Source organism: Euwallacea fornicatus, chromosome 21 (assembly GCF_040115645.1).
Source record: "Euwallacea fornicatus isolate EFF26 chromosome 21, ASM4011564v1, whole genome shotgun sequence".
In the NCBI taxonomy this organism is placed as follows: domain Eukaryota; kingdom Metazoa; phylum Arthropoda; class Insecta; order Coleoptera; family Curculionidae; genus Euwallacea; species Euwallacea fornicatus.
Genome location: NC_089561.1, coordinates 2,485,269 through 2,498,257, shown reverse-complemented (window position 1 = coordinate 2,498,257; position 12,989 = coordinate 2,485,269). Strand labels below are relative to the sequence as shown.

The 12,989-nt window shown below is 39.6% G+C and overlaps 2 protein-coding genes across 2 annotated transcripts; one reads left to right on the top strand and one right to left on the bottom strand.

The window, feature by feature from the left end:
• Nucleotides 1-142: 142 nt before the first annotated feature.
• Nucleotides 143-9,493, top strand: LOC136345744 (chaoptin). Its single transcript, XM_066294312.1, has 9 exons — nt 143-490; nt 4,490-5,014; nt 5,075-5,174; nt 5,232-5,521; nt 5,582-7,494; nt 7,562-7,854; nt 7,916-8,501; nt 8,639-8,829; nt 8,888-9,493. The coding sequence occupies exons 2-9, from the start codon at nt 4,490-4,492 to the stop codon at nt 9,004-9,006; spliced, it is 4,017 nt and encodes a 1,338-aa protein (XP_066150409.1). The 5' UTR covers nt 143-490; the 3' UTR covers nt 9,007-9,493.
• A 14-nt stretch (nt 9,494-9,507) lies between these two features.
• Nucleotides 9,508-12,562, bottom strand: LOC136345752 (WD and tetratricopeptide repeats protein 1-like). The gene is made up of 11 exons (XM_066294329.1): nt 11,973-12,562; nt 11,808-11,919; nt 11,571-11,752; nt 11,319-11,511; nt 10,971-11,264; nt 10,793-10,914; nt 10,559-10,739; nt 10,311-10,506; nt 10,064-10,260; nt 9,875-10,013; nt 9,508-9,818 (listed from the first exon to the last, which is right to left on the bottom strand). Exons 1-11 carry the CDS (start codon nt 12,173-12,175, stop codon nt 9,772-9,774), a joined length of 1,866 nt encoding a protein of 621 aa, XP_066150426.1. The 5' UTR covers nt 12,176-12,562; the 3' UTR covers nt 9,508-9,771.
• Nucleotides 12,563-12,989: the final 427 nt, after the last annotated feature.

Below are 12,989 nucleotides of genomic sequence, written 5' to 3'. Positions count from 1 at the left end.
GGGACCTGCAACAATTCGTGGTACTTTTACTGTTAAGTCACGACGTTCTTCGCGGACAAGAAACCTCGCCTAAGACCGTAGAACGTAGGTCTTGCACCAGATGATCTATCTCTTTGATGAACTTTTAATTCCACAGACTCCAATTGATGTCAGTACCTCGAGAGGCCTTGGCGGGCAAAAGTTCTCTTGTAGGCGCGAACCACCGCTTTTTCGAATGCGGTTGACCTTTCACGAGATTTTTGTATCTCCGCTAAGGCAACTTTCCGCTAATAAATGAATTATTTTTGTATTACATAAACAAAAAAATTAAGAACGCCGCGTATGTTTGTCCGCACGTTTGGTCGTTTGACTAGAAGAAGTGAAAACGCGTCGTAAAAGTCATTTATTTTTTCTTCCGTTACAATAGTAAGGTATATCGGACGCGCCTTAAAGAGAGCGATCTTTGAATTGCTTTGGGACCACGAATGGATTTTAGATTGCTGCTGAGAAAGTAAGTTTTTGCCCGCTTTCTTTTCTAGGGCCGAAAAGCGCTGAATTTCAAACGAACATAACGTGCTCAACTGTGCCTTTCGTGCCCCTAAGGCCCAGTTGCCGCTAGACTAACGCTATTCGCGAAATAAGTAGGTCCAGGCATATTCATTTCTCAGCACTATCCGATGGCTGCGACTTATTTTTGAGCGTCACACGCAAATTATAAACATGACTAAACCTTATGGTCAAGGTCTCCAAATACCAAAGGTGGCACGGATGGTATTCGGCAGGCGTATAAGTGGATGCTCCTACTAGTTATTTGGTCGCAAAAAAATTCAAGTTTTTCAATAGAAAAGACTTCAGTAATTTGTTCCACCGTATATGTAATGAGCAGGTTTGTTTGAGTTCAAATAACGAAATAATTTCACTTCTTGCATTTACACAATCGGGAGATGTTATGGAAACCTCACGGTTGTTTCACAATTAATTAATTTAATAAGAGTGAATTTGAGACTTTCGTTAGCCTCAACTGCCCACTTAGGAAGTCGAGATATGCTCATTACGGCGGTTCTCATATTGATTCAAGAGGCGCGCTGAGGCTAACGGTGATGGGGCGCGGTAAAACCAAGTAATCCTTCCCGTTAGAATTTTTCAAATAACTCAATTTTTATTTATAACAACAAATAACAACTAAATTTCCTCGGATTACTTCATGAGTCTGTGCGACCTTAAACCGCACAAATAGTTATCTCGCATTGGTTCAAATGCAGGAAGTAGTTTCAAGAACGTCATCATTGTATGCAAAACCGCCTATTACATCTTCCATTGAAAACAGTAAAACTCTCTATTACTAATTCTGTTACATTCGGGTCAGTTTAGTGTTACGATGATGCGGTATTTGTTGTATCAATGAGAATCATCTAAATGAGTTGTACATGGTGGTGTCAATTCGAGGCATATCATTGTGATCTCGGAAGCTATAAGAAATACGAGGTCGCTTAAATTGGGACGAAGTTGCGCAATTTTGTTCCAAAAAAATGCCACTTCACACCCGGAAAAATTCTGAATACTTTCGGAGACGTAGAAAAGAACGAAATTTTGCAATATCATTTTTGCTTTTTCCCGACTTTATTTCAAGAGATATTTCAAGACAAAAGTCGCCTTATTACTACCACTTTTTCGTTCTCATAAGATGACTTCGTGAAATTTCACAAAGCCATGAACGTATGATTTCTAATTAGAAATCATACGTTTTGTATTTGAGCCACCATCATAAACTTTGTTTTTTAATGCGAACCCGAATTTTTTATCTTGCCTTCTATATTACCCTTTGTCGCTCTATAAAATCTACTTAGCAATGTATAAAGTTGATATTAACTATTGTTAAAGGAAAATAAAACGTTTTCATTAGTTGAAAGGCGTGGTATCATGAAAAAAAATCTATAAACTCGTAATAGAAAAGCTCAATTACATTCAGAGCGCTATTTGCAAGAATAAAAAAACTTTAACAGTGGTACTAAAAATCAGTTCAACGATAATAATCCATGTTTCCATTGTTGGTAAATAAATGTAAACTAAATAATGCCAAGGGATCTAAAAAAAATGGTATTAGTAAAACGACATTTGTTTTGAATTATGTCTTCAGATAAGATCCGAGATATCTCCGGAAGTATTTGCAATTTTCCAGGATTCAAAGTAGCACATTCCTGAGCACTCAATTGTGCTACTTTGCCTCATTTCGAGCAACCTCGTATCTATTATAGTTTATGAAATCTCAACGATACACTTCGAATTTGGACCATCTTGTACGGGACGTCTGGGGCTAATCGTAAAAGAAACGAAATTGGCTAAATTGCGGTAATGTCATGGAATTTGGAATGTAAGAATGTGCCATTTAAAAATTTTGAAAAGTTCTAATGAATTTCGACAGCATTAGAAAATATGTACAACTTTAGAAAAACGTTTCTATTTATTCCGCAGGATATTTGGTGGGATCAGTCAAAATAGTTCCCCCATCGTCATTTCAACTTTTCCTCTTCCACGACGTGGCGATGTTATATTTGAAATCCGACGTTTCGATTCATAACAACCATCATCAGCTTTGTTTTTTTCTTCTGGGCGCTATCTAGGATTATCACAATACAAAATTGAGCTTTTTCTGGTTGCGACGGTCTATCAGATGTTAATCTTCAATTTTGCAATACAGCGAAAATATCAAAAACTCATATTCTCGAACTCCCAATTGCGCAAATCCAATTTCTCAAAAGGCCCTATGCAAAAAATGTCGTTATTTATTATTTTCGCAGCCAGTTCCTACTTTCTTGTAATAATTATTATCCACTTGTTACCTAAGGCAAATTTAATTTTATTCTTCTTTCAATGTCACCTGTTAAAAATGAATTCATTAACTATATACATTTATGCATTAGCCTTTAAGATGTGTGATAGTGAAAGTTTAGTGGTTTTAACAAACCATTGGAAAACTGAAATTTCTATAAAATCCTATCGACATTAAGAACCCTATTTTAGCTCCTTTCTAGCAGATCTACCATCACAATTAATAGAACAATTACCTACAGTGCTTGTAGATAAATAATCTACATTGCCTACCCACGTCACCTATAATTCTGGAAAAGTTGCAAGTTTCACTAATTCTATTGGTCGAAAAATCCAAAATGGCCGATTTCTTGGCCAACCAAATCGCGAAATGTCAGATTTAAATTTGAATCAAACATCCAACGCAGCCGATACTGATGAATTTCCCTTGGAGATAATAGTGCTTTACACACTCGAAGGCGTTGATGGCGCTGCACCCCGATATCTGGTGCAGACGTGGGGCAATTGCTATCTAAAAGAAAGCTTAAATTGATCATTTCGACGCGTTCTATTTTCATGCTGTGCCATAAAGCTCTTTTAAAAAATCTTTCTATGGCTCCAGGACTTCAGTTGAGCCATTCAAAGTCAATAGAGGATCCATATGACTCCAATAAACCAAGTCTAACCTGGACTTTTTTCGTATAATTTCATTTTTGGTGTGAGTGATTACTCGAAGTGATATTTGTTGATATTTCATTTCTTTTTTATATGTATGTCCGAAGCTGACCTCTTGTTCAAGCGTAGGTAATCAAGCGTTATCCACGTTTAATGAAAAAGAGGCAACACACCGATTTTTACTAAGTAAAATGTATGCACTTTCTTTGATTTACGCTTGTTTGATAACGGTTCCAGTATCGTCCCATTTAATTCTGTGACCGTTACCAAAGGCATGGGAGGTTATATTCTACCTAGGAAATTCCACAGTTTCTATGCAGCTTTGGTGTTGAATGTAGTATGTTTTCTACCAAAAAACTGTTCTAACATTGAATTTATATCTTAATTTCGGAAAAACCCTAGAAAAAAAATAAAATCGATTTTACAAATTTGGAACACGGTCTCCTGAATCAATTGCCATGAGTTCCATTCCGACAATGTAAATTTCCCATCAGCCACGTTCGAAAATTCATTTACGGACCACCAGTTCTACGTTTATATCCACCAAACTAAAGTCCCAAATATAAACGTGATTAGATGCAGAAATTCCAAAGACGAAATTTCTAAGTGTGGGAGGCATGGGTATCCCATTTTGAAAAACGTTTTAAAAGAATGAACAATAGGCCTCAGACGTGTAGAACAAATTCATAAATGATCCACAACCTAAAACTGACCTTCAATCTACCTCCAGTACAATAATCTTTCGTAAGTTTTTATTATCGACTGACAATTATATACCCCACATTTCCCTTATAAGAGTATATTAACATGCATTTACGCCTATGTATTGCTGTGTTATAAACCGACGTTCTCATGTGCACACAAGTAACCCACGAATGTTTTAAAAATAACGAACTAGATCTTGAGAAGTCGGTCGTCATTACAGCTATAAATTCCTAAAAAACACACAGCAATAAATAATGCATATCCTACAATTTACCGTATAATCTTCAGGTATGTGTTTCTTATATAACTATTATCATTGCAGATGATTTTCTTCATCAGCCTCCTCTCTCTTCTGATACGTCTCACCTCCCAAGAGTTTGTTCCTTGCCAGGAAATCTCCCCAGAGTTGCGCTTCCCTTGCTCGTGTGCCCTCGGTCCACTGGAGGCAGCCCTGGAAAATAATCCGTCTCTCTCCATCGACTGTGACAACATTGTATTTCCCAGTGATGCCCCCTTTCTGCCCTTTGGGGCCCCGGTGGTGTCTTATAGGCAGAGATACGCGGGGCACCAGGTTTTGCCCAGTCAAATATTTACGTCCAGCCTTCCCTTGCGTGCCCTCGATCTGTCTCACAACGCTCTAAGAAAGCTCACTGAAAGGATGCTGCATAGTGTTCAAAACACTTTAACGGAGCTCAAACTGGGCTATAATTTATTGGGGGACACTTTGAACCCCATTTTCTCTACTAACGAATTTAGGGGGTTGAAATATTTGAACTTGCTGGATTTGAGCGGGAACGGCATTAAAACGATTGAAGAGGGCATCTTGGAGGGCTGTCTCAATCTGAAGGTGATGATTTTGGGTATTAATTAATTCATTAATTAAATCAAAATTCGCATTACGGCACAGGAATTGTACTTGGATAACAACGACTTCAGGGTGATCCCCAGCACCTCACTGAACGGTCCTACAACGTTAAAGCTGTTATCTCTGCGTAGTAACAATATTGGTAAAAACCTATGCGGCAAACGATCTTCTTAATAAACACCTAATCTGGTTCTTATAGGGTCGATTACACTGGATTCATTCAGCTCTAGGACCAGTCTAGAAACTGTGGACCTAACAGACAATCTAATCGCAACTATCGACAGCGGGGCCTTTCTCAAAATGGGGCCCATAAGATCGCTTCTTTTGTCCCACAATCGTCTGACAAAATTCAATAGTGACGTGTTTTTGGGAGCTGAGAACCTGAGCAAATTGGACCTTTCTGAGAACTTCATAACTGAATTCCCCACAGTCTCTTTAAGGGTCTTCAAAGGCCTGAGACACTTGAACCTCTCCTCAAATCTTGTGCAGGTTGGACTTCTGCGTAATAATCAGAAATTTAGTTTCTATGCCTAATTGAATTTATTGCAGACTCTAGACAATTCAAATCTGGCCTCTCTCGCCTCCCTGCACCAGCTGGATTTGAGCAGAAACAGCCTGACCAACATAGTTCCAGGAACATTTTTGGGCTTAAAGCAATTGAGAAAATTGGACATTAGCGTGAACTCCTTGAGAACCGTGGAGGACGACGCTTTTGAGGGCCTGGACAACTTAGAGCACCTCAACCTCAAGGACAACAACATCCTGCTGATTCCTGCTTCTGCATTGGGGAGACTTCCACGCCTCACTTCCTTGCAATTGGACTACAATCGCATCACTGCCTTATCGGGGGACATACTGAGTTCCATAGCGGAAAGAATTGAGATTCTGCTATTGTCCACTAATGTGGTCCGGGAGTTGCCTGCAGACATTTTCCAAGATTTTAAGAATTTGAGATATTTAGATTTGCGGAGGAACTGGCTCACTGTCGTTAACGCCGAAGCCTTCCTGGGGCTCCAAGACTCTTTAAGACACCTCTATTTGTCTGAAAATAGAATAATGACTCTGCCAGATCCTCCAATTGAGTTGAGAGGTCTTGCAACCCTCGATCTAAGCAACAACCACCTGACGGAGCTGCCCAAATCGTCGTTCCAGCTGATGCCCTCATTAACAGCTTTGAACCTCAGTAACAACATGCATCTCCACAAGGTTCCGACCATTTTACTTAGAAACTTGACCAAATTAGAAGTTCTAGATATGAGTAATTGCGGTCTTCAAAGCTGGTCTTCAGAGCTTCTGCTGCACTCAACTTCTTTAGTCCAGATCCGTCTAAGCCACAACAACATTTCAGAACTGCCGGACAATTCGTTAGTGAATATGCCCAACTTGACTTCGGTAGACTTATCTTATAACAACATCAGCACCATCAAGCAATCAGCCTTCGTCTTCGTTATGAACATAAAGATGCTGAACCTTAAAGGAAACTTACTGAGCTCGTTCAAGGGGGAGTACTTCAATACTGGCACCAGTCTGGAAATCCTGGATTTGTCAGAGAATCAGCTGAGCTACCTCTTTCCCTCCTCCTTCAGGATTCATCCCAGACTTAAGCAAATCCTGGCAAGGAAGAATAAGTTAAATTTCTTCCCAGCGGAGGTCATAGCTAATCTGCAATTCTTGGAGCTGATTGACTTGTCCCATAACGAGCTGAAGTCCATTGATGAGTTGGACTTTGCGAGGCTACCCAGGCTTAGATCACTGCTTCTGTCGAATAATAAATTAGAGAGTTTGAGCGAAATGGCGTTTCACAACAGCACTCAACTGCAAGTGCTGGATTTGAGTCACAACAAGCTGGATAGGCTAGGTGAGAGGACTTTTGAGGGGTTGATCAGGCTACAAGTTTTGAACGTGGCAAACAACAATTTGGCCGATTTGCCCGATAACATCTTCGAGCGAGCGAGACTTCAAATGCTCGACAATGTAGTTTTGTCCAGGAATAAGTTCGTCATTCCACCTCTCAAAGCCTTGCAGCGGCAGTACTTCTTCTTGGATTCGGTGGATTTATCCCATAACAACATCGAAGAGATCCCCGAGGAGGACGGGATCATGGTCAACATCAAAAAGCTGGATTTCTCTCATAACCCCTTATCGCCCGAAGCTGTTGCCAATATTTTGAGCGAACCGAAGACTGTGAGAAGCCTAAACCTAGCCCACACCGGAATATCGGAAATCTCCAGGTTGGAAACGCCCTTCTTGAAGCAGCTGAACATATCATTCAACAACATCTCAAAGCTCTCCGAAGGCGTTTTCGAACGGACCACTTTGCTGGAGGAGTTGGACGTGTCGCATAACAAAATAAGCAGCCCTAAAGTGTGGAAGTTTTTGAGGAATCTGCGAACGCTGAACTTGTCTAACAATCCCATTGAGGAGATTTCTGGAGACGCGTTCGAAGAGTTGAACACTTTAAGGTTAGTGTCTCCTTCTTTTACTTAAACAGTCCTCGTGACCACCCTAAATCCATCAATTCCTGTCCAGGTACTTGAGCCTGCACTCACTCGAAGAGTGTTCAAAAATCGAGAAAACTGCCTTTAAGCATGCCCCCAATCTCCGGGAACTAAGCGCCTACGGTTATCCTAAATTGGGCTACCTGGACATAAACGGAGTTCTGCAAAATATGCCCTTGCTGGAGAGGGTGATGATCGAAACCAAAGATGCCGCCATAGGCAAGGACCAATTGCAGTCAATGCTGCATCCCAGATTGAAGGAGCTGAGCATCACTGGATTCAGGCTGAAAAGCGTGTCTTCAGGCACTTTATCTGGAATCAAGGGTAAATATATCTTTGACCACTCAATTGCCCCAAAAAAACCTTCACGGTTTCATCGCTTTAGGGCCAGAAGTACTAATTCGCCTACTAAACACCTCCTTGACCTCAATCCCCCCAGCCCTATTTTTTCCCGTTCCAAGGTCGTCCAAAACCATACTGGACGTCACAGGCAATCAACTGACCACTTTGAGCGTGCAATTGCTAAATACTCTAGAAGACCGAAGGGGGGACTTAAAGCTTATAGGACTTCAGTCGAATCCTATTATTTGCGACTGCAATTCCAGGGTCTTGAGGAGATGGCTGCCCTCTCATATGATGACGATAAAGTGCCACGGCCCTCCCTATTTAGCAGGGAAATTCCTGGGGGAAATTGGGGACAATGAATTGACTTGCGACACTAAGAAAATGGTCCTGCAGACCACCACCATACAGAGCAGCAGCGTCTCCACCGACACTACGAGGGTACAAAAAAAGACCACTGAACTGGATATAATATGGTCAATGCCTGCAACGGAAAAGTCCCAACCGAAGGTCAAGACCGCTTCCAGCGGTCAGTCCACTTTAAACAACGATGATACCCTGATTATTGGAATTGTGGGAGGAGTGGTGGCATTTATCGCCATTCTCATCATTATAATTTGCATTATAAGGTACTAAAAAGATCGTAGAAAACGCAGCTGAATGTTTTCGATATGCGCGAGATAAACCTAGCCAATGCTAAATTCCGGTAATGACTAGGTTTGCCTCGCTAATGGTGTTCCTTACTAACGATAGGCTCGATTTTTAGATTAAGGATGAGTAGTTCTCAATACAGGGGCGGGCCAGTGACCACAGGGTCCATAGTAGCACCGGGCATGATCGGCTCAGGTAGTAGCTGCGCATGTAGCGTGAAAGGGGCACCCGCAGGGTCTGCGCTATACGCCGTTCCACCTAGTTATGCGGCTACTTTACCTCACAAAATGGCCATACATCAGCAGGGTATTGATTTTTATGTTTATGTGCAGAAAAAAATTGTTCGTTTTTGCAATTATATCAGGTGTTCGTGTGCCCAGTACGGCCTACTCGACCATGGGCAGAGGGCCCTATTACCAGCAAGGCAACGTGCAGCCCTATTTCATAGCCACTTACCCATCGGACGATAAAATATATCGATAGTTGTCCTTTTTTTGAGTGGAGAGGGTTTTGTACATAAAATTGAGCCATATTGGCTCGAGGGCTGCCCACACAGTGTGCGATGAGAGCCATAACGTTAGGAACTTTTATATAATACGACTTTTATATTTATTACATAGGAATTTTATTTGTATATACCACATAGCAGTTTATTATTATATCAATATTATTGATTTATAACAAGTACAAACTTGAGTTAATATATAGAATGTTTCATAATAGTATGTCAAAAATTCAGTAGGTGAACCCGTGATTGATTTGAAGAAAGTTTATATGACCATCGGTTCGTTTTCGCTTTCTGTCCGGAACACACAAGGGTGATAACAAATGATAATTTTTTCTTAAAATCATCCGCAGACTCACCCCCTGAATTTCTGACGTTATATTATGAAACACCCTGTATATGTATATTTTTTAATTTTTTAATGAGTTGTTTGAAGTAACTCGGGGATTCGAGATTCTGCTTCCCAAAGAAACAATAAAGAAAATCAAATGTTTACTCAACAATAAAGTTATAAACACGCACGAAAACAGTCATATTTTCAGTAAAGTAAACCTATAGACTCAATCCGCAATTCCTCGTCGAGCGATAGTCAAATTAAGCTTTATAATAGTTTTATCACAGTTACAAACATGCCTTCAACGCCCAAACATTGACTAATGAACCAAGAACCAAGAGGACAATAGTCCAGAAATAAAACTTAAGTCCGGTTCAAAAATTTTGAGTAAAATTCTCTTGTTCAAGTGTTAAGAAGGGTTGCACTGGGAGCCTTCAAAGTCTTCAAAGGGTCTCTCTAAAACAAAACTGTAAGTCTAAACTCACTCCTATTATAAAACTCAATGCGCTCACCCATATTAAGGAAAGTTGCATCCATCTGATACCCCATATTAATCAACAAAGTCTCAAAAGGGTCCATCACCATGCGTTGCTGATTAGCTCGGACTACCGGCTCGATGTTCTTGACCACTCGAATATTCTCAGTTCCGTCCTAACAAACAAATTTGTCGACATAAATACTAATTGATGTTGTCTTTCTACCTCAGGCATAGGGGACCACAGCTTAACCACCGAATCGATGCCACTGGAAGCTATCAAACACGTGCTGGGATGAGGCTGGAGACAGTTGACTATGGATACATCACCGACTAAGGCATTTACAATAGATTGGGTCTTGCGTTCCCACAAAAAAATGATTCCCTCGTCTGATCCGGCGCAAATAAAATTGCCATCTTCCCCTAAGAAGCTCAAGCTTATAATCTGAATTTAACTGAAAGATGAGGACTACCCAAGAAATTGGCTTCCATGATGTCCGTGGTGGTATTGCAGTGCCCCACAAATCTCAGATCGTAATCCCTGGCTCCTAAGCGCTTTTGAATTTCTTCAGTTTCAATCTTAGTCAGTTCCATAAGGTCGGAATTGCTGCTCGGTTTCTCTCTAGGTTTTTCCTCCAAGGTTTTGATGGCTGAGCGCAGCTTTTTCGCCTTAACGAATGATGTTAAAACGGTCTTTTTTAGCTTTTTAAAGCAGTAATACCTGATTTTGAGAGGTAAATTCCGGCACAATTTGACAAAAATGTTCATACCATGACTTGGCCTCATTAGCCCATTCCAAGGCGATCAGACACTTAATCAACCCAACAAAAGCTTTAGTTTGATTGGGCCATCTCTCAATAACAAACAAATAATCCCTAGCAGCCCCATACAAATCTCCCACCCTGCAACATGTCTCAAAACTCAGTTGATGCCGTATGGCATTATTTAAACGCACCATTTCCTTCTATATAAATGAAAAGCGCGCCTCATGTAAAAGCAGGGACATAATTCAGTGGGTATTTTTTTGGACTTCTTAAGGTCGTAATTATCAGGAACGTAACTGCTAGTATGATCATCCTAGTTGATAGAATCGTTATAAACTAATAAAGCTCCATGGTAGTTTTACTACTCACTAGATTGCACTTGCACTTATAAACTCCTAATTTCCTCCTTGAGTCCATAAGTTTCGAAAACCGGATCTCATTAATCTGCCTCTCCCTATTAACATCAAATAGATAAATCTGCTCACCTCCCATATTAACTAGCATCTCTGATCCCGATGAATTAAAAGCAATGTAAGTAACTACATATCTTGAGCTGCTGGTATTCAAATTGTCAAGGGCCAAATGACCAGGCGCATAATATTGGGCACACTTTGGTTCTTTCAGTTTGGTTTTTGAAGGGTGCACAAACTTGTTGTCAGTAGTCTGAATTTATGGTGATAATGCAGTTGTTTGTGGCATATTAGGAATGAAACTCACTTGTGATAGAGGGTAAGTTTTGAGTTTGCGTCTGTCGTAAATACGGACAAAAGCATCATTTACTCCTACAGCTAAATAATGGGGTTTCGTTGGGTTGACTGCAATACATTTAATTTCTGTGAAGGTGCGATAAGCAACCAGTAAATTTGCAGTTCTAGAACCACAGTCATGGGGCTCTCTTAGATCATACTGCCTATATAAAAATTAATGTTTTTTTTATAGTTAAAAACCCTTTTGAAAAAGAAAACTAACATAACCCTTCCATCTTCCCCAGCTGACCAAAACACTGTAGGATCCAAGGGTGAACTTGCCAATCTTTTAACTCGATTTTTATGACAACTGCAATCTAAAAGCTGCTCCCCTTCTATGGTTTGTACATATACCTTGCAGTCGCCTGCAGCTGTTGCAATAATGCTGTTATTTGTTCCCAAAAACTGGTCAAAGACATTGTTATTTAACCACAAAATAACACTTAAACGCCTTACATACCTTAACTGAAAATATGTTACCAAAGTGATTTGTGGACAAAGCATGAACCCTCTTATGTTTCATGGGGTCCCAGATCATCACCTGAGTGTCATCAGACCCTGACGCTAAAAGCCTAGAAAACTATGGAAATTAGTTATTGCCATGGAAAAGATCTTTTAAATTCACCTCCCATCAGGAGTCCATTGCAGGCAATTGACACAACCTTGATGACCCTGCAGCTCATATTCAAATCCCAGACGCTTTACTAACTCATCAGTGAACTGACAATGTCTCTTCACGTATTTGGAGCCTTCAGTCCTGATTTCTCTGTGCTGCAAGAGATTCACAATGTTCTTGCGGACATTTGATTTTCTTATTTTCTCTTCCATGATCTGAATGTGAAATGATGGACAAAAAAAAAGATCAATAGGAGTGAGTTAAAATAAAGACAATTATTGGAATTTATATGCTTGTTCCCTTGAATTTTTAAGGTACTAAAGTATCTTAGTTTTTGTTAATTAACTGCTGTTTTTGCTTTTAATTAAATATTGGAACATTCTTTTTATTATTAATAGGAATTTTTGTCAAAGTGACATGTTGTCAGTGTCAAGAAAATTATAACGGGTGATTAAAAAAAAGAACCTCACATTAGGCAGTTCACGGTAAACGTAGGGCGTTGATTATGCAATTTACTATTTACCAACAAACATCTGACTAACAAACGAAATAATACCAGACATGCCTGTAATATTTCATTCTCTACTTCAGGTTTTTTGATCACTCTTTATTTCGATTGGTCTAGAGGTCACATGATTTTTTTGCGGCCATTTTGATGCTAAAGTTTAAAAAATTGGTACTTCTTTTCGTTGATTTGAACAAGATCGCATATTTTTTATGAACGACTTTTAATATTTTCTAATTTAAACGATATTATTGTTGTGATTTCTTTAAGAAAAATGGAAATTTTCCATTATTTGGCCTTGACAGTTCTATTAATGTCACATGCCGGCTTTCCTTTGGAAGATTCAATTTTCTAGGGATTTTTTTTCTAAAATAAAAACGCGGACGTTTTGAATTGTTCTAAATTATTCGTTAATTTAACTACTGCTTTAAAACTTCTATGGGTATAGTCAAAGTAACTCTAAGAGAGAAGGCTCAATGTTATAAAAAAGTGATAATCTTTTTATATAATATTATGAAAAC